The 21298-nt window shown below is 40.0% G+C and overlaps 1 protein-coding gene across 18 annotated transcripts in view; it reads right to left on the bottom strand.

The window, feature by feature from the left end:
• Positions 1 to 21298, bottom strand: part of ELMO1 (engulfment and cell motility 1) — a 592158-nt gene that overhangs the window by 276150 nt on the left and 294710 nt on the right. For all 18 annotated transcript variants that reach the window (XM_019031281.4, XM_055347629.2, XM_055347626.2 and 15 more), the window contains one exon: positions 2899 to 3003. In XM_019031281.4, coding sequence (XP_018886826.1) covers positions 2899 to 3003 — 105 coding nt within the window. The remainder of the gene's footprint in view (positions 1 to 2898; positions 3004 to 21298) is intronic.

The raw sequence follows: 21298 nt of genomic DNA on the forward strand, positions 1-21298 counted from the left end.
CTAGACAGTGAACTCCTCAATGTTAGGACCCATGAGCAACTTGTTTTCTTGAGGAATCCCCATCCTTTGGCTCATGGCTGGGCATTTGATGGTTACTTAGGAAATGTGCAGCCTGAAGGACTGAGACAAGCAAAGGTCCAGAGACAGAGTCCTGGGGGCCTGTGCATTTCATGGGCCGGCAGAGAAGAAACCTGCCAGAGAGACTAAGAGCAACGGTCAGCAACAGAGCCAAGACAGATCACTGGCTGCTGGGCAAGAGAGGACTGGTCACTATAGAGTGTCAGGTGTCAAGGGCAAGGCCAACGAAACAAAGGATGAGGAAAGTGCTCTGCATTTGGCAATACAGCTTCCAGAAAGCAATGGAGAGAAGTCTTGGAGCAGGATGCTGAAAAGTGAGTGGCAGGCAAGTTGAACACATGGCAAAAAACAACTTGGGAACACATGGCTAGAAAGTGGGTGAGGGACCATGATACCTGGGAGTGACAAGGGCAACGAGGGAATATTTGTGCATATATACATGTGTTTGTGTGTGTGTGTGTGTGTGTGTGTTACAATTTTTTTTAATCTCAACTATAAATCTGACTGGCAAAGAGAGTGAATAGTGAGGCTATATTCAGGTACAGAATAAGCATTTATCAAATGAAAGATATAAATAATAAATGAAAAACTGCATTCATAGAGAAGATATACATCCTCAAAAAAGCGGATTTTTATCAAAATGTAAACTGAAAAGATTGAGCCCATCTTTATGTTTCAGAAAAGACCTTTGAGCTCATGAATCAAAATTTAATTAGCTGTCCAGATCACTATTTTCACTACCTACAGCACTACTGCCATATCATGGAGATATCTATTTTCAAAGTCACCCTAAAATTTCCTTGCAGAGATCTTCAGACTTTATATATGCTCTACTAACCCTATGCATTCACATAAATAGCCTTAGCTTTCTATCTAGTAAATGCCCCAAAGTCAAATGGGACACAGAAAAAATTAGGGAAAGGACACTTCTGAGAAATCAATAAAGTCATCTGAGATACAGGAAAGTCTAACCAATAAAGACAAGTGCATGTGGACCAAAAGCCACACTTCTCTTTACAAATAGGTTTTTTCTTTTAAGTCCTGATCAAATATAAAGTTTTGTCAGGCTGCCATGGTATTCATTTCACTTACAATGTTTAAAGAACACATTGAGGAAAACAGGCTTAAAACATTAAATTACTTTTCATGAGACATATGCTTCTTATGCAATTAACAATACATTCAGCATCAATAAGCTCCAATTTTAGAAACACTCATCCATGAACATTAATCAGTTAGTGGTAAATTCAATTTCTACTTAGCTTCTACTTTTCACACTCAACTCTCCAAGGCTATACTACATGGTATCTCAAAAATATTAATTTACTTACTACAAAAGCAGATTACATTATTAGAAACCATCTGTGCAAAAAATATATTCGCATATAAGTCAAACCAAAGTTTTATGGAAAAACAATTTTCTTATGTGGGACTGTATTTCTGACCAAACACCTGATCCCAAACCTTTCAGAGAAATGACAATAAAATTCTCTATATAATCAGATTACAAATAATATTTCAGAATAGGTCAAAGCTTCCCAAACTCCATATATATAGAACAACACACAGATTTAAAATATATTTCCTAAAGAGAACTCAGTGATCTGGCATGGCCTTATTCAAGGAGGTCACTGCTGGGTGGTACAGTTTTTCACTGTGCCGACGGTCCCATAGATTACAGAATTTGGCCAGTAGCACACCACTAGGCATGGTGACAACCGAAGAAACACGCCCACACATTGCCAAATGCTCTCTAGGGGAATAAATACTGTCCCAGCTAAGAACCATCAAGTCTCTCTGGTTTACAGAGGAAACATGAGCCCAGACCAAAGGAAATGCCCACACTGACATCACTAGATGATGACAGTGCCAGGCTCGAACCCAGGTCTCCAGGGAGCCAGTGCTACAGAGAATCCAACAGAGAATATGAGATTAATGGACATGCTCTTACCATATTTTAAGTTTAGCCTTACTCTTCCTGATTTAGGCGACTTGTTCATCAAATACTTTCTAAGCTTACATCTAGTCATCATTTTAACCACTCACCAATTCCCCTGCCCCATTTATTCATATCCTTCCCTGATCTCAATCTTGGATCTACCTCATCCTGACTGAATCTGGGTTCTTCACCCTGAGGACAGGGGAGAGGTGTCAGCACAAATCCAGGGCTCCAACCGAGCAGCCCTGATAGATGAGAGCCTTCTCCGCCACTGTCGCCTTCGGCTTCCATTCATTCATTCTCCATGCCAGCAATGCCCAGTCAGCAGGTGGCATCTTCAGCAGGTGGCATCTTCCATTTCACAGAGAAAATAGAGTCCCCCACTTCCTTCTGCTCCACCCACAAATTAATCTACCTTTGTGACTAGAATTTGACGAGTCTGACGTGAAATGTAAGAAGGCATTTCTCTGCCTTCCCCATCTTTCCCGTTTTTCTCTTTGTTTCTGTTTATCTTATTGTTCCTCCAGTGTCAGACTCAACAGCCTCTGAATTTGGAGTCATGCAAGTTTTTGGTAGGTAGTTCATTTTTGTTTCTTGTTATTTAAGAGTTTTTGTCATAATTCAATATTGGACTATATGAAATGTTTTCCTAGTATCTACTGTATTTTTTAATGTCATCAAAAGAAAAAAAATTAAAAGTTAAAATCCTCACTTCAGTCTCCTGATTGATCTCACTTAATTCTGATTTTTTTTTTTTAGTTTACTAAGAAAGACAGAAAATATGGGGTCACTCATCTAAAGGTAATCCCTCCGTATTTGTGAGTTTGAAATTAACATTGAGTAGGAAACACACAATATCTGAAAAGGGGCTTCTTGCTTACCCGGATGTAGGCATCTTGGTGGTGCTTGGCAAAGTACAGCATGTTGTCCAGAGCCAACATCCCAGGTGGAGTCTGCGTGAAGTCCATGGCAGGGTTGACATGATTCTGTGAGTAAAACAAAATCATGATAAGGTGAATTCTTCAGCAGATTTTACCAACCACCAGAGATCCGATTTCTCTCCTCAAGAGTGAAGTGCTACAAGGTAAGGTCCAAATAATCAAACATGATGACATTTTCTATCTCCATGTAAACCTACTGAGGTGGATGCAGGGACTTCTTTCTACTGCTCCTCAGGACAGCAAAACCAGATTTTGTACCTGGGATTAGGAAACCAAGCTAAACATTCAAACATAGGATTATTCTTAGACATGTGACATTGTGAGAAAAAGAAAATGATGCAAAAATTATTTCTGGTGGCTGCACTAAAATGAAACCAACAGCATTTGGATAGAAAAAAACTGGGGTAAAGCCACACCTCTGGTATTTAATTTGGAAGCTGACTCCAAGGAAACCACGACCTACCCACACCTTGGCTCCGCATCCTTATGTGGGAGGTTAAATACAGCCCCATACATTGATGGGCTTTGTGAACTGTCCAGGGCTACACAGTCCACAGGCCTCTGAGCACAGACACTGGATAAAGTTCAGATATCCACAGGGTCCTGACATCTGCCTGCTCTCAGGAAGTCTGAGAACCTTCCTGTCTGGTCTTTAGGGTCACCACACACAACACACAGAACCCCAAAGATGAAATAATAGCTACAGATATGCAGAACTCAAACACCTCAGCAACACAAAAAACAATCCAATTTAAAAGTGGGCAAAGGACATGAATAGACATTTTTCAAAAGAAGACATACAAATGGACAACAAGCATATGGAAGAATGCTCAACATCAGTAATCATCAGAGAAATGCAAATGAAAACTACAATGAGATACCATCTCACACCAGTCAGAATGGTTACTAGTACAAAGACAAAGAATAACAGATGGCAAGAAAAGGGAAAAAAGAAAATGCTTATATACTGTTGATGGGAATGTAAATTAGTACAACCTCTATGGAAAACACTATGGAGATTTCTCAAGAACTAAAAACAGAACTACCATTAAATCTAGCAATTCCATTACTGGGTATCTACACAAAGGAAAAGAAATAATTGGCTGGGCATGGTGGCTCATGCCTGTAGTCCATTTTGGGAGGCTGAGGCAGGTGGATTATGAGGTCAGGAGTTTGAGACCAACATGGTAAAACCCCGTCTCTACTAAAGATACAAAAAATTAGCTGGGTGTGGTGGCACGCGCCTGTAATCCCAGCTACTTGAGAGGTGGAGGCAGGAGATTAGCTTGAACCTGGGAGGCGGAGGTTGCAGTGAGTCGAGATCGTGCCATTGCACTCCAGCCTGGGCAACAGGGCAAGACTCCGTCTCAAAAAAAAAAAAAAAAGGAAGAAATCATTACACCAAAAAGTCATCTGCACTCGTATGTTTATTGCAGTACTATTCACAATAGCAAAGATATAGAATCCACCTATGTGTCCACCAATGGATGACTGGATAAAGAAAATGTAGTACATATACATAATGGGATACTATTTGGTCATAAAAAAAGAATGAAATCATATCTTTTGTAGCAACATGGATGGAACTGGAAGCCATTATTTTAAGTGAAATAACTCAGAAACAGAAAGTCAAATGTCACATATTCTCACATAGAAGTGGGAGCTAAATGATTTGCACACATGGGCATAGAGTGTGGAATGATAGACAATGCAAACTCAGAAGGCTGGGAATTGGTGGGATGATGAGAAATTGCTTACTGAGTACAATGCACTATGTAGGTGATGGATACACTAAAAGCCCTGACCTCACCACTATTCAGTGTATCCATGTAACAAAATTATACTTGTACCCCATAAATTTACCCAAATAAAAAATAGTTAAAAATATGCCTAAGAGGAGAAGGCCTGGCTGATCTGAACTCTCCATCTACTTGAGATCACCCAGCAAAAACATCACAAGACTCTTACTAAGATTAGCAATCTACTCTTCACCATTAATTACGGAAAACAATGACCAGGAACTATCCTGAAAATGCAGATCTGCCAGTTTTTCCAAGATGGTGGATAGGAGGCAGGACTAGTTGCAGCTTCCATTCGGAAGGATAGAGTAGCATGTGGAGACTCACATCATGAACTTTTGTTCCAAGAACAACCGCAGGAACATACCAGGAAAGCTGAGATAATTCACAGACCCTTTGAAGGAACTGGATCACCACCACAGGCTCCCTGGGAGGCAACCAGCACACTAAACAAAAACACAACCAAGGACCCGCACAGAGTCCACTTCACTCCCCTGCTAACTCCACTGAAGCAGGTGCAGGTATCAATGGCTGCAAGACCTGAAGACCGATCATATCACAGGACTCTGCAGACACTTGCCAGTACCAGCACAGAGCTGGGTAGCTCTGCTGGGTGGCTAGACCCAGAAGAGCAAAAACAATCACTACAGCTTGGCTCTTAGGAAGCCACATTCCTAGGAGAAGGGGGAGAACACCACATCAAGGGAGCACCCTGTGAGACAAAAGAATCTGAACAGTAGTCCTTGAGTCCCAGATCTTCCCTCTGACTTAGTCCACCCAAATGAGAGGGAACCAGAAAAACAATTCTGGTAATATGACAAAACAAGGTTCTTTAATATCTCAAAAGATCATACTAGCTAACCAGCAATGGATCCAAACCAAGATTAAATATCTGAATTGCCAGAGTAAGAATTCTGAAAGTAGATTATTAAGTTACTCAAGGAGGCAGCAGAGAAAGATAAGGTCCAATTTAAAGAAATAAAAAACAGGATACAGTATATGAAAGAAAAATTCTTCAGTGAAACAGACAGCATAAATAAAAACAATCAGAACTTCTGGAAACCAAGGACACACTTAGAGAAATGCAAAATTCACTGGAAAGTAACAGCAGTAGAATTAGCAAGCAAAATAAAGAACCTCAAAGCTCAAAGACAAGGCTTTCGAATTAACCCAATCCGTCAAAGACAAAGAAAAAAGAATTTAAAAAATGAAAAAAGCCTCCAAGAAGTATGGGACTATGTTAAACATCCAAACCTAAGAATAATTGGTGTTCCTAAGGAAAAAGAGAAATCCAAAAGTTTGGAAAACATATTTGTGGGAGTAATTGAGGAAAACTCCCTCAATTACCTTGCTAGAAATCTAGACAACCAAATACAAGAAGCTCAAAGAACACCTGGTAAATTCATCACAAAAACATCATCACCTAGGCACATAGTCAACAGGTAATCTAAAGTTAAGACAAAAGAAAATCTGAAGAGCAGTGAGGCAAAAGTATCAGGTAACCTATAACGGAAAACCTATCAAATTAACAGCAGATTTCTCAGCAGAAAACTTACAAGCTAGAAGGGACTGAGGTCCTATTTTTAGCCTCCTTCAACAAAACAATTATCAGCCAAGAATCTTGTATCCAGTGAAACTATGCTTCATAAGTGAAGGAAAGATACAGTCTTTTCCAAACAAACAAATGCTGAGAGAATTCGCCACTACCAAACCAGCACTACAAGAACTGCTAAAAGGAGCTCTAAATCTTGAAACAAATCCTCAAAAAAAAAAAAAAAGAAAAAAATAGAACCTCCTTAAAGCATATATCTCAGAGGACCTTAAAGCATAAATCTCACAATACATACATGTTGTGTATATAACAATAACACAATGAAGAAAACACAAAGTATTCAGGCAACAAATAGCACAATGAATAGAGCAGTACCTCACATCTCAATACTAGCATTGAATGCAAATGGCCTCAACGCTTCACTTAAAAGGTACAGAACGGCAGAAAGGATAAGAATTCACCAACCAAGTTTCTGCTGCCTTCAAGAGACTCACCCAACACATAAGGACTCACATAAATTTAAGGTAAAGGGTAAAGGTTAAAATATATTCCATGCAAATGGACAACAAAAGCAAGCAGGAGTAGCTATTCTTATATCAGACAAAACTAACTTTAAAGCAACAGCAGTTAAAAAAGACAAAGAAGGACATTATATAATGGTAAAAGGACTAGTCCAACAGGGAAATATCACAATACTAAATATATACGCATCTAACACTGGATCTCCCAAATTTATAAAACAATTACTACTAGACCTAAGAAATGATATAGACGGCACCACAATAATAGTGGGGGACTTTAATACTCCACTGACAGCACTAGAAAGGTCATCAAGACAGAAAGTCAACAAGGAAACAATGGACTTAAACTATACCCTACAACAAATGGACTTAATGGATATTTACAGAACATTCTACCCAACAACTGCAGAATACACATTCTATTCATCAGCACATGGAATGCTCTCCAAGACAGATCATACGATAGACCAAAAAACAAGTCTCAGTAATTTTTTTTTTTTTTTGGAGGCAGAGTCTCACTCTGTCACCAGGCTGGAGTACAGTGGTGCAATCTCGCTCACTGCAACCTCCACCTCCCAGGTTCAAGCAATTCTCCTGCCTCAGCCTCCCGAGTAGCTGGGAATACAGCCATGTGCCACCATGCCTGGCTACTTTTTGTATTTTTAGTAGAGACAGGGTTTTGCCACATTGACCAGGCTGGTTTTGAACTCCTGACCTCAGGTGATCCACCCACCTCGGCCTTCCAAAGTGCTGGGATTACAGGCGTGAGCCACTGTGCCTGGCCCAAGTCTCAGTAAATTTAAGATAACTGAAATTATATCAAGTACTCTCTCAGACCACAGTGGAATAAAATTGGAAATCAACTCCAACAGGAATCCACAAAACCATGCAAACACATGGAAATTAAATAACCTGCTCCTGAATGATCACTGGGTCAACAGAGAAATCAAGATGGAAATTAAAAAAATATTTGAACTGAATGGTAATAGTGACACAACCTATCAAAACCTCTGGGATACAGCAATGGTTGTGCTAAGAGGAAAGTTCATAGGATTAAATGCCTACATCGGAAGTCTGAAAGAGCACAAACATGGACCTGGAGAAACAAGAACAATCCAAACCCAAACCCAGCAGAAGAAAAGAAATAATGAAGATCAGAGCAGAACTAAATGAAATTGAAACAAACAACAACAACAACAAAAATACAAAAGATAAATGAAACGATATGCTGGTTCTTTGAAAAGATAAAAAAAAAAAAGAAGATAGACCATTAGTGAGATTAACCAAAAAAAGAAGAGAGAAGATCCAAATAAGCTCAACTGGAAACAAAATGGGAGATATTACAACTGATACTAGAGAAATATAAAAGATTATTCAAGGCTTCTATGAACACCTTTATGCATATAAACTAGAAAGCCTAGAAGAGATGGATAAATTCCTGGAAATATGCAACTTTTCTAGATTAAACCAGGAAGATATAGAATCTCTGAGCAGACCAATAACGGGCAGTGAGATTGAAATGGTAATAAAGAAAATTTCCAACCAAAAAAAGTCCAGGACCAGATGGATTCACAGCTGAATTCTATCAGACATTCAAGTAAGAATTAGTACCAATCTATTGACACTATTCCCAAAGATAGAGAGAGAGGGAATCCTCCCTTAATCATTCTATGAAGCCAGTATCATCTTAATACCAAAAACCAGGGAAGGACATCATAAAAAAAGAAAACTACAGACCAGTGTCACTGATGAACACAGATGCAAAAATCCTCAATAAAATACTAGTGAACCAAATCCAACAGCATATCAAAAAGATAATCCACCATGATCAAGTGGGTTTCATACCAGGGATGCTGGGATGGTTTAACATATGTAAGTCAATAAATGTGATACGCCACATAAACAGAATCAAAAACGAAAATCATATGATCATCTCAACAGATGCAGAAAATGCATTTGACAGAATCCAACATCGCTTTATGATTAAAACCCTCAGCAAAATCTGCATAGAAGGGATATACCTTAAGGTAATAAAAGCCATTTACAACAAACTCACAATCAACATTCTACTGAATAGGCAAAAGGTGGAAGCATTCCCCCTGAGAACTAGAACAGACAAGGATGCCCACTTTCACCACTATTCAACATAGTACTGGAAGTCCTAGCCAGAGCAATCAGACAAGAGAAATAAATAAAGGGTATCCAAATCAATAAAGAGGAAGTCAAATTGTCACTGTTTGCTGATGATATGATTGTATACCTAGCAAACCCTAAAGACTTATCCAATAAGCTCCTAAAACTGGCAAATAAATTCAGTAAAGTTTTAGGATACAAAATTAATGTATGCCAATCAGTAGCTCTGCTATATACCAACAGCGACCAAGCTGAAAATCAAATCACTCAACCTCTTTCACAATAGCTGCAAAAAAATAAAATACTTAAAAATATACCTAACCAGGGAGGTGAAAGACCTCTACAAGGAAAACTACAAAACACTGCTGAAAGACATCATAGACAACACAAACAAATGGAAACACATCCCATGCTCATGGATGGGTAGAATCAATATTGTGAAAACGACCATACTGTCAAAAGCAGTCTACAAATTCAATGCAATTCCTATCCAAATACCACCACTGCTCTTCAGAGAACTAGAAAAAATAATCCTAAAATTCATATGGAACCAAAAAGAGCCCACAGAGCCAATGCAAGACTAAAACAAAAAGAACAAATCTGGAGGTATCACATTACCCAACATCCAACTATACTATAAGGCGATAGTCATCAAAACAGCATGGAACTGGTTTAAAAATAGGCACATAGACCAATAGAATAGAATAGAGAACCCAGAAATAAAGCCAAATACTTACAGCCAACTGATCTTTGACAAAGCAAATAAAAAAATAAAGTGGGAAAAGGACACCCTATTCAACAAATGGTGTTGGGATAATTGGCAAGCCACATGTAGAAGAATGAAACTGGATCCTCATCTCTCAACTTACACAAAAATCAACTCAAGATGGATCAAATACTTAAATCTAAGGCCGGGCGTGGTGGTTCACGCCTGTAATCCCAGCACTTTGGGAGGCCATGGTGGGCAGATCACGAGGTCAGGAGAGCGAGACCATCCTGGCTAACATGATGAAACCCCACCTCTACTAAAAAAAAAAAAAAAAAATACAAAAAATTAGCCAGGCATGGTGGCAGGTGCCTATAGTCCCAACTACTCGGGAGGCTGAGGCAGGAGAATGGCGTGAACCTGGGAGGCAGAGCTTGTAGTGAGCCGAGATGGCGCCAGTGCACTCCAGCCTGGGGGACAGAGTGAGACTCTGTTTCAAAAAAAAAAAAAGACTTACATCTAAGACCTGAAACCATAAAGATTACAGCAGATGACACTGGAAAACCCCTGGAGCCATTGGCTTAGGCAAAGACTTAATGACCAAGAACCCAAAAGCAAATGCAACAAAAACAAACATAAATAGAAGGGACTTAATTAAACTAAAAAGCTTCTGCACAGAAAAGGAAATAATTAGCAGAGTTAACAGACAACACACAGAATGGGAGAAAATCTTCACAATCTATACATCTGACAAAAGACTAATATCCAGAATTTACAAAGAACTCAAACAAATCAGTAAGAAAAAAACAGTCCCACCAAAAAGTGGGCTAAGAACATGAATAGACAATTCTCAACAAAAGATACACAAATGGACAACAAGCATACAGAAAAAATGCTCAACATCAGTAATGATCAGGGAAATGCAAATCGAAACCACAATGCAATACCACCTGACTCCTATAAGAATGGCTATAATCAAGAAATCAAAAAACAATAGATGTTGGCATAGACGCAGTGAAAAGGGAACACTTTTACACTGTTGGTGGAAGGTAAACTAGTACAACCACTATAGAAAACAGTGTGGAGGTTCCTTAAAGAACTAAAAGTAGATCTACCATTTGATCCAGCAATCCCACTACTAGGTATTTACCCAGAGGAAAAGAAGTCATTATATGAAAAAGATACTTGCAAACACATGTATACAGCAGTACAATTTGCAACTGCAAAAATATGGAACCAGCCCAAATGCCCATCAATCAATGAGTGGATAAAGAAAATGTGGCATATTTATATACACCATGGAACATTACTCAGCCATAAAAGAAAATGAAATAGTGGCATTCACAGCAACCTGGATGGAACTGGAGACTGTTAATCTAAGTGAAGTAACTCAGGAATGGAAAACCAAACATCGTATGTTCTCACTCATGTGGGAGCTAAGGCATAAGAATGACACACTGGACTTTGGGGACTTAGGGGAAAGAATGGGGGTTGGTGAGGGATAAAAGACTACACATTGGGTACAGTGTACACTGCTCGGGTGACAGGTGCACCAAAATCTTAGAAATCATCACTAAAGAACTTATTCATGTAACCAAACATCACCTGTTCTCCAAAACCCTACTGAAATAAACCAAAAAAAAACGAAAATAAGAAAATTTAAAAATTCAGATCTAAATGGTGAATAATTTAAGACAAGTTGTTTTTCCCACAGGTTAAACAGATGAAAAAGAAAAGTTAAAGAGGTATGAAAGAAAACTGCTTTTGCCTCATGATCCAGATAATTTGTATGAAATAACATACTTTCATTTTGTCCCTGGATAAACAGCATGAATCTCTGTTTTTCCAGGGCAATTTTCGTTAAAGGCAATTTTTTTTCTAACTTTGGTGCTGGAAGGCCTTTCTGTTCACTTGTTCGAGGATCAAACAACCCACACTTTTCTACATTATTCAAGAATACATCTAAACTGTCTTACCCATGCTGATCTGAAATTTTGTTTATAAGCTAATAAGCAATATCTGAAACTATGAGAGAGTAGTGCTGCCTACTGGCCACAGTCCACAGTTTAAAGAGCATCGCTGTCCACAACTAGAGGTTGAATAAGTGCAATGATTTGAGTATTTTATTTTAGCATTTTATCCTGATTCATTTATTCCAATGTTGGAAAGTTTTTAAAATACTAGAGAACTGCTACTAATGATAAGAAGGATACATCTCAAAATAAATATGATTGTAACAAAAATAAAAACCATTCCGCATGTCAAATACAGTGGGGTCCAGTCTTAATTGGAAATAAATGACCAGAGATTAAGTCTAAAAAGTAACTTGCCATTAAATATTTTGTAATGTTTTTATTTAGTAAAGAATAGTAAAACTTCTTCCCCATTACACACAAATTGATTATTTTCACTTTGATACATTGGATTCTCATGAACACAAGTAACATTTAAGAAGTTAACATTTGCTAAGCACATTCTGGGTGTTAGCACTATTTTGTACTTTACATGTATTAAATCTCACACCTGGTAGGTGCTATTCTTATCCCGGTTCTACTGATGAGGAAACTGCCGCTCAGATGAGTTTGGAAGCTTGCTTCAGACCTCACACCTGGCTGTGGCATCACAGGCAATGATTTCATTGGACAATATGTCTCAACCATCTTTTGTTCCTAGTTTTTTCCTTTTCCTTACCACCAGTTTAGAAGTTGAATGCGTTTATTTTGGTACTGCTAGCATTTAGACTTTACATAGACTGAGAAAACTGTATTTAAGAAAAATGCAGGCTAATCAATATTAGCCACTGTGCATCATAGGCCAGCTGACACAGGAGGGGAGCCAAATGTAAAAGAGAAACACATGATACTTAGTTCAGACCTATTTCTAGTGTTGCTATATGAGTTTCAAAAATAAATACATAAGAAAGGAAATCTAGTGGGAAAAAATTAGTATCTCTGAACCTAATTCTAACAATTCCCCAAAGCTATATGTTAGTGAAGCTGATGGAGGAGAAGATCCCATGGCTCAAGAGTTATCAATCTTCTTTGAATTTTGCACCCAATATGCCCTTCAAGCCTCCTTTTATCAATCACATCCCTCCACAGGCATTCATTTGCTATTTTCAAAAAATCCTTACAGTTAAAAAACAACGTAATTGAGTTTTAGGGTTCCTTTAAAGAACTACGTGACTAATTAGCAAATAGCCTCAATAAAAGAATGCCTGCTATGCACCAGGCATTGCGCAAAGTGTCTTGCATATGGAGCTCTTAATCCTCACAAAACTCCCACCAGGTAGATGCTGTCATTATCCCCCAAAGGAAACTAAAGCACTGACAATTGGGTAGCTTGCCCAAAGTTTTAGAGCCAGTTATGTGGCAAAGCCAGACTGTGAACTCAGAGCATGGGCTTTTAACCAGGTTGATCAACAACCCAACATTGCCAGGAATTTCACAAAGATGTTCAATGCAGGTTCTCCTCAATCAACGTTATTCCCTCTGGCAGAGTGGGCCTGAGATCCATCTTTTTATTTATTTATTTATTTTTTTTTGCGACCGAGTCTCGCTCTGTCACCCAGGCTGGAGTGCAGTGGTGCAATCTCGGCTCACTGTAACCTCCGCCTCCCAGGTTCAAGCGATTCTCTTGCCTCAGCCTCCTGAGTAGCTGGGACTACAGATGCCTGCCACCATGCCTGGCTAATTTTTGTATTTTTGGTAGAGATGAGGTTTCACCATGCTGGCCAGGCTGATTTCGAACTCCTGACCTCAAGTGATTTGCCAGCCTTGGCCTCCCAATGTGCTAGGATTACAGCAGGTGTGAGCCACTGCAGCCGGTCGATTTTTTTTTTTTTTTTTTTTTTGAGATGGAGTCTCATTCTGTCACCCAGGCTGGAGTGCAGTGGCATGATCTCGGCTCACTGCAGCCTCTGCCCCCTGGGTTCTAGCAATTCTCCTGTCTCAGCCTCCCAAGTAGCTGGGATTACAGGCATGCGTCACCATGCCTGGCTAAGTTTTGTATTTTTAGTAGAGACAGGGTTTCCTCATGTCGGCCAGGCTGGTCTCAAACTCCTGACCTCAGGTAATCCACTCGCCTTGGCCTCCCAAAGTGCTGGGATTACAAGCGTGAGCCACCGCGACTGGCCTATCTTTTTAGTAAAAGTTATAATTTCTCCACCCCCTCAGACATTATAACAGACCCATGTCTCTCTCATGTTCAATAAACCACATCCTAATTTTCTGCAGCAAATGGGCTCTTACTGAACAAAAGCCAATTAGAAAATTGCCTTTGATTTTCAATGACGTGCCCTAAATCATGGAGCATCACTACATTTTAGATAAAAATAAAAAATATTTTGGGGTACAGAATGAACTATGTTCTCATTCTCTCTCTCTCTCTCACTCCACGTATCATTTTCTCAGCTTTCCTTTTTTGGTTTTAATAGCCAGTGAAATAATTTTACAACCACAAATTTTAATAACAAGAAAAGGAAAAGAATTTCACGCCAAAACATTTAAAAGCATTCTGTACTGTGACAAAAATACTCTGAGAGCCCAGCAAGCCCAGCAACTCCCCCACTCCTTTCTTATTTATGAGATGCTTTGGATACAGATTTATTTTCTTTTCTTGTTCCATGTTATTTTTTTCCACCTGTCTTGAAATGGAAGCTGCAGGGGCTTTGATAAATGGCTTGAAATTTTCCCTTGTTTTACTGCAAAGCCTGTGTACCTCTGTACATCCTTCTGAAATGCCATTTGTTAGTTTCTGTTGAAATGCTGCTCTGTGAATCACAGCAGACAGCTCTCAGCCCCAAGAGAAAGGGGAGATGGCTGCTTCCCTTTCCAAAACACCAGAGTTTTTTTACTTTGGGAAAGTAGTACCAACCAGCTTAAAATATTATGAGTTATTTTGTAGTGAGCACCCAAGGCGCTGTTTGGATATCTAGTCTGAGTATCTAGTTCCTGGAAATCAGTTTCTTTTCTGTTACCTGCTTGTCAGTTTTTCAGCGGAATGATTTCAATCACACATCCAAGGGAAAGTATAAGCTCTAAGACAGAAAATCTCTAAACCTATTCTGTGCCCATACGCCATGGCCATTGGAGAGCTACAGTAAACCTTAAATATAATCTAGGCTGGTCTTCTTATTTTATAGACAAAAAAAACTGAGCCCCTGGTGGAGAGCAGCAGTGCTCAAACTTGAGCAGGCATCTGAATTTCTTGGAGGACTTGTTAAAGCACTGATTGCTGGCCCCACCCCAAGTCTCATCCAGTAGGCCTGGGGTGAGGCCCAAGAATCTGCATCTCTAATAAATCCCCAGGTGATACAGATGTTGCTAGTTGAGGACTCTTTGAGACCCACTGGTAGAGAGGATAGCTCATCTCAAATGACACAGGTAATATCAGGAGATCTAGAATCCAGATCTACCATTCCTCAAATCCCCATGCAGCTTCTATATTATATCACGCTTTAATCCACTGGTTCCCAGGTGCACATGCATTTTAAATATACTTGCTGTTCCTTGTCTCTGTGCTCAGGACTCTTGTCAATAAAGTAAACCCCTTTATTCAGAAACAGGAATTATAATTTAGAAGCTTCTCACTCCAATGACTCAAATTTCTCACTAAAATAATATGTATTAGCACCTCCACAGGGAAGTAGCAAACTGTAATCAGGCAATATTTCTACTCTTGAATGCTTCCTGGTTGGGAAAACAGTACTGGCACTAGCCTGAATGATTTTTAAATGATACGTGTTTTTCAATTACCAGTGCCATGCTAGTCCTTTATTAGCGTGGATAATAAAGAGATGATGATAACAATGCTTGCCAGATGGCATAGCGTGGGGAAAGCCTTTGAGGATTTAGGAGTTAATATTTGTGTTATATGAGCGCCTACATTTGCTGAACAAATACAGCATTAAAAGCAACCTTTAAAACAAATCACATTGAGTGAATACTCAATCTATGAAAAGCCCTATTCAAGGCTATTTCTTGAGGCTGGTGGTTCAAGGTCATGTTCTGTAAGGGGAAAAGAGGTCATCTAGGAACTCTGTCAAATGATACATGCCTCCCTCTCCTCACCTCTTCACCCAGGAGAAATGAGTATGTGGGTGTTTCAATAAGCTCCTGAGAACAGCAGTTCTCTGTCTTAGACGCACCTGAAAATCCCCTGGGGAGCTTTAAAAAAAATCCTGGTGTCCAGGTTCAAGCTCAAATCAGTTCAATAAGAAGCTCTGTGGTTGGGAGCCAGGCGGTTGGATTTTTAAAGCTCCCCAGAACATTGATTCCAGTGTCCTTCCAAGGTTGAGAACCACTTTCCAAATCATTCTCAAGAACATCAGAATCTCCTAGAGGGCCTGTTAAACCCCAGGTTGCTGGGCCCCACCTCAAGAGCTTCAGATTCAGTAGGTCTGGAATGGAGCCAAGAATGTGCATTCATACAAGTTCTTAGGTGCTGCCGATGGCTTCTGGACCATACTATAAGAACCACTGCTCCAAAGCCACATTAACCAAATGCAAGCGCATGTTAGGGAGCTATTCACAGCAGCCCATGGAGCTGGTGCCCTTGACTCCCCCTGTACTAGGTGTTGGATTTGGCAGTGACTCTTAGTGAAATGACTGCTTTAGATAGGACATACATTCTTTGAGTTGACATGGGCCCCACCACTCTCTCCTCACCTGGTTGCTTACACATTTGAATAATGAGGCTGTTGAAGGCCTCTGACTTTGTAACCCCCAACATGGACCAGTGTCCCAAAGATCCTTACAAGTAGCCTCTAGGAATCTTCAGATTCTGCTATTGGTCCCTCTCCATATGTAATAGGAATTTATTAATAAGAATCAATAGATTGGATGAAAACAGAGAAGACAGTCTATCAAACCTGACGTAAGAGAGAGACATGGTGAATATCCTGAGAGCAGAAAAATAACTGTGACAAGGTGTTGGCACTGATACTGATGGGCTTCACACCAGGCACTCCAAATGCAAAATTCCAATTATCTTCCCAACCACCCATCAAAACAAGTGATGAGGTACCTGTTATGGTTCTCACCCTACGGATGAGGTCAGAACTTGCAACTTGGGCAAGACAATGGCTAGTAAGTGGTAGAGTCACCACCTCAATTCTGTAGCTTTTTTCCCCTTTAGGTTCAAAAGGTCTTTGGTGACTAGGAATATGGGGTCCATTAGCAAGAAGAAATTTAATCAGAGAAATGTGAAGTCCCATAAAAAAGAGTTTTAGAAATTCAAGCACATGTCTAGAGATTAAGGGAAATCTGGCTCATGAATAATTCATGACATCCCAGCTCCTCATCATTAAAATTTGATTCTTTAAGGTGAGGCACAAAGGCGCCTCATGAAAGAAACACCCAGGAAGATGCTAGGGATCTAGGCCAATAGATTCTAAGCCCCCTGGATTCCCCAGTGTACCACCCTCTCTGATGTACATCCTCTTCTCTTTGCCTGGCCTCCTTAACACTTCCGCTCATCTCTCTCATTCCATTCACCCACCTGCTACCTCCTGGTCCCAACCTTGGCTCTGTTTCTCTGGGCTGGACAACTCCACAACTTTACCCCTGGTGTGATACCCCAGGTTCAATGAAGCTCTAAGACCACCTCCAAGTGTCACTAAGGGAATCTCCTCCCTGAAAATGTTCTGAAACCAAGCAGAGTCCATGACCGTTCAATTTATCAACTAAGAGTTGGAGCTGCCAACAAGTCCAAGAGGAGTCAACTTCATGTGGCAGCCAGAAGGCTATGCCATGTTGGGTTTTATTAATATTAGCACAACAAGAACAGAAGAGGTTCCACTGGACTGGACCCTGCCCAGGTCACATGTGGACACAATGCACAGTCTGCAGGCCACAATGCAACCCAGTTCCTGATACACAAGAAATCATGCACACAAGAGTGGCCAGAAAGAAGCAGATATGTCAGAGAAGAGAGGCATGTCAGAAAAGTTGGAAAAAAAAAAAAGCCAGTTATTTAGCCCAGGAAATAAAAAGAAAGGTGTGTGAGGTGCGGTGATTAACTGAGATGGAAGTTGTACTAACTTCCGTTGTTAGTTGGACTAACAACGTCTTCAGGCATCTGAAAGGGTATTGACAGTATTCTGTGCCACTACAGAAACAAGAAGAGCAGAGAAGATTTTGTCCTGAGCAATACTGTAGTCAGGGCTGGCTGTATACAGCAGGGACACTGTCTAGGGAAGGGAAAGGCAAATAACCACTAGATGCCTTGCAACCCCTAGAGTTCCTTCTTCTCATCACACAATTTTGGACGTCCACTACTACGCAAGGCACTGTGCAAGACAGAAATGATACATTTCATCCAAAGATGTGTTTAAAACAAAAATAGTACCTGCCTTCAAGTAATTTCTATTTCAGAAGTGAGTTATTAAAAGTCTTAACAATACAGAAAGACACAAACACACTCATAAATTACACAGGAAAACACAATGAAAGATCATACACCAACGATTCTGGATTTAAGGCAAACTTTCCTAGTTAAAAAATAATACTCTTTTAAATTTACTCTTAGAAAAGGCCGTGTACTGCCAGGTATGTAATTCATGAAAATCTGAATTGACTCTCACCACTTCATTATTTTGAAGAAGCAGAATTAAGACTTCCTGAATAAAAGAAAACACTGGAGCATATTTTATTCGGTATGTTGATTCAACAGTCAATACAAAGAATTACCATAAAACTCAATTAAAAAATGCTTTGGGAATAAATTTCCTTTAAAATTGAAGCTGGTTATGATTTTTAAAAAAGTCTTTATGAATAATGAAATAGTATTGTCAAGGTTTATAAAGATATTTGCAATTTTTCTACTCAGCTGAGTGCATGGGGGATTTGGAACAATCCAGATATCATGGCTCATTCTAGCAACAATGTCCTATTCTTTCTTCCCTTACTTCCCAGCTCCTCCTTGTACCACTCCTTTTATGACCCCCTTTCTCCCACCTCTCGTCACTTTAAAACAAGGGATAAATACATGTCATGTACAGTAGGCATCTCTGTCTCCCTTTTTCATTCATCCCCAGGGAGAGCACAGGCTACGATGTCCAACAAAGAACACGGCACATGTGCAAACATCACTCCAAGGTGGGTCTTGATAATCCATCATGAAGCCCATTCTCCTGGAGCCCAGCACAGCTTTCCAGGCAGCCTCTGGTGAGGAACGACCATCAGCATGGGAGGGGAAACCTCTCTGCCATGGTGAAGTGAGGAGCTGATCAAGCTGCAGCTGTTACACATGGACTCCCAGGAAGTCAAAGGCATGCAGAGATTTCTCCAGAACCTAGCACCATCTGGCCCTAGCATAGGGCTGCAGCACAGTTAGTAACTGCAAAAGCAGGGGAGGGACAAAAACCTTTCTCCCTGAAGATGTTCTTCAGTGCTTTATTTATAATAGCAGAAGGATGTAGATGGTGACGATGGTGATAACAACAGCTGCAATTGTGGGGGTAGGAGCCAACACATACATAGCAGTCACTAGTGCCAAGTCCTGCTCTAAGCCAGGGGTTAGCCAACTACAGCCCAGGAGCCAAATGCTTTTTGTACAGTTGAGAGTCTAAAATATTTTTTCTTTTACATTTTTAAATAGTTTTTTAATCAAAAGAAAAAAATCTGTGACGTGAAAATGACATGAAATTCAAATTTCAGCATCCATAACAAAAGTCATATTGGAACTCAGTCATACTTATTGATTTGCATACTGTCTGTGGCTGCTTTCACACCAGGGAGCAGAATCCAGAAGCTGTGACACAGCCTTGCATATGGCTCACAAAACTTAAAAATATTTACTACCTGGCCCTTTATAGGAAACATTTGCAGACTCTTGTTCTAAGTGTTTGATCCTCCCAGCGACCCATGAATTAATCAGAAAATCAGTCCTTGTACAAAGTTAAAAACTCCTTAATCAAAAGTTCAAAATCTTAATTAACAAAGAAATGCTAATATTTTGCTCCCTGAACAACACGGTGGCCCCTTTGTAAATGTTTAATGTTTTGTTCCCCTGGATACTCTAATGATTTTATACGCTCCCAAATGTCTCACTCAACAAATTCTCTGTCCTGCAAATGTTATGTTGAAAGGAATGTTTTCAGTAACCTTAGCTCATGGCTAGAAGGTCCCCATTCCCCTGCCAGCTAGTATCACAGTGACTCAATGCCCAAATTTTGTGTCTTAGGCACAAAATTTCTTCTCCTCTTTTGTTTAAAGGCGAACCTCAGATGGGGCCTTTGATATATTCAGACATAAAAGACGACATCTAATTTTGACATGCTAGGGATCTGAGCCATGGCTGGTAAACATAGCTTACCTCCCTTCAATATACTTCTTATAAATGGCAACGTCTGAAGACTTTGGTCTCTTTTCTATAACAGGCTATGTGGAATTCTTTTTTTTTTTCTTTAACAGGCTACATATAACTCTTAGACCTATTTTAAAGATTAACAGATGGAGACAAACAGAGATTAAACATCTTGCCCACATTCACACAATCAGTGTGTTGAGATTTGAACCCAACCGTCCAGAGTCCACGTACTTAACTACTACACCAAAAAAAAAAAAAAATTTGTTAACTACATGATGGAAAATCGACTGTAGGGAACACTATGCAACATTTATGTGCATAGAGTATTTACTTATGATGAATGAAAACGGTAGAAATATAAAATGCATGCTAGTTGTATTTTGTATACAATCTCTATAGTATATAGTCCTTGTCAATGTATATTTTATATAGAATATTTTCTATATATTCTTATTATATAAAGTATACATGGATTGGCAGTATCAAGACAAAGGCTTAGCATAATTATGTATTTTTTGAATGCATTAAAATCTGGAAGGAAATTTGCCAAAGTAGTAGTAATAATGATTTGTAGTGGTGGGAAGATGGGTAATTTTTTTCTATCTGTCCATATCTTTCTAACTTTTTCTAATAAAGATGCATCGATTTTCACTTATATTTGACTAGGGGTGTGCCCACTCTTCTCTAACAAGGAAATAAATTCATTTTGCAGGAGAACATGAGAAACAGTTTGGCTTCTCATCCTGGACCCTGCTCAAGTACTCGCTGAAGCGCCTCCCTGCAGGTCAGCATCCAGCTGTGCCAGAGGGACTCACGCTGGGCAGAAAGGCTCATGCCCACCTGCCCAAGTCAGCCCTCTGCAGTCAGTGTGAGTGGCCTGCATTCTGCCCACAGCATTTCAAACAGTGTGGGGAGACTAGGGTGTGGATAGAAGAGGCCAGGAAGAGGATCTGTCTGATTTGAATCCTCAGAGTCAGGGGCAATCTCAGGTCCTGAGGTCTCTTGGGTTTGGGCCCCTCCAGGGTGTTTGCCCAACTTTCCTTTCCTGCCAGGGAATAGCCCTCTGGGCTTTAAAAAACCCCCATCCTTTATTGTGATCCTTGAAGCCTACACCTCCTGGAGCCTGACCGTTCACACTACACTTCACAGTTCGTCAGGGGGACTGTATGAGGACGGCTTCAGCACAGGTGAATCAATTCATCACCAACTGGGCAATTAGGCCGGCTCCAAGTGGCCCCCTGTAAATATTGAGAACTGGGTAACAGAATCGTAATGGGGCCTTCTAGCTCCCAAGCCTTCCGACCTGTAAATATTCAGG

Source organism: Gorilla gorilla, chromosome 6 (genome assembly GCF_029281585.2).
Source record: "Gorilla gorilla gorilla isolate KB3781 chromosome 6, NHGRI_mGorGor1-v2.1_pri, whole genome shotgun sequence".
Taxonomy (NCBI): Eukaryota; Metazoa; Chordata; class Mammalia; order Primates; family Hominidae; genus Gorilla; species Gorilla gorilla.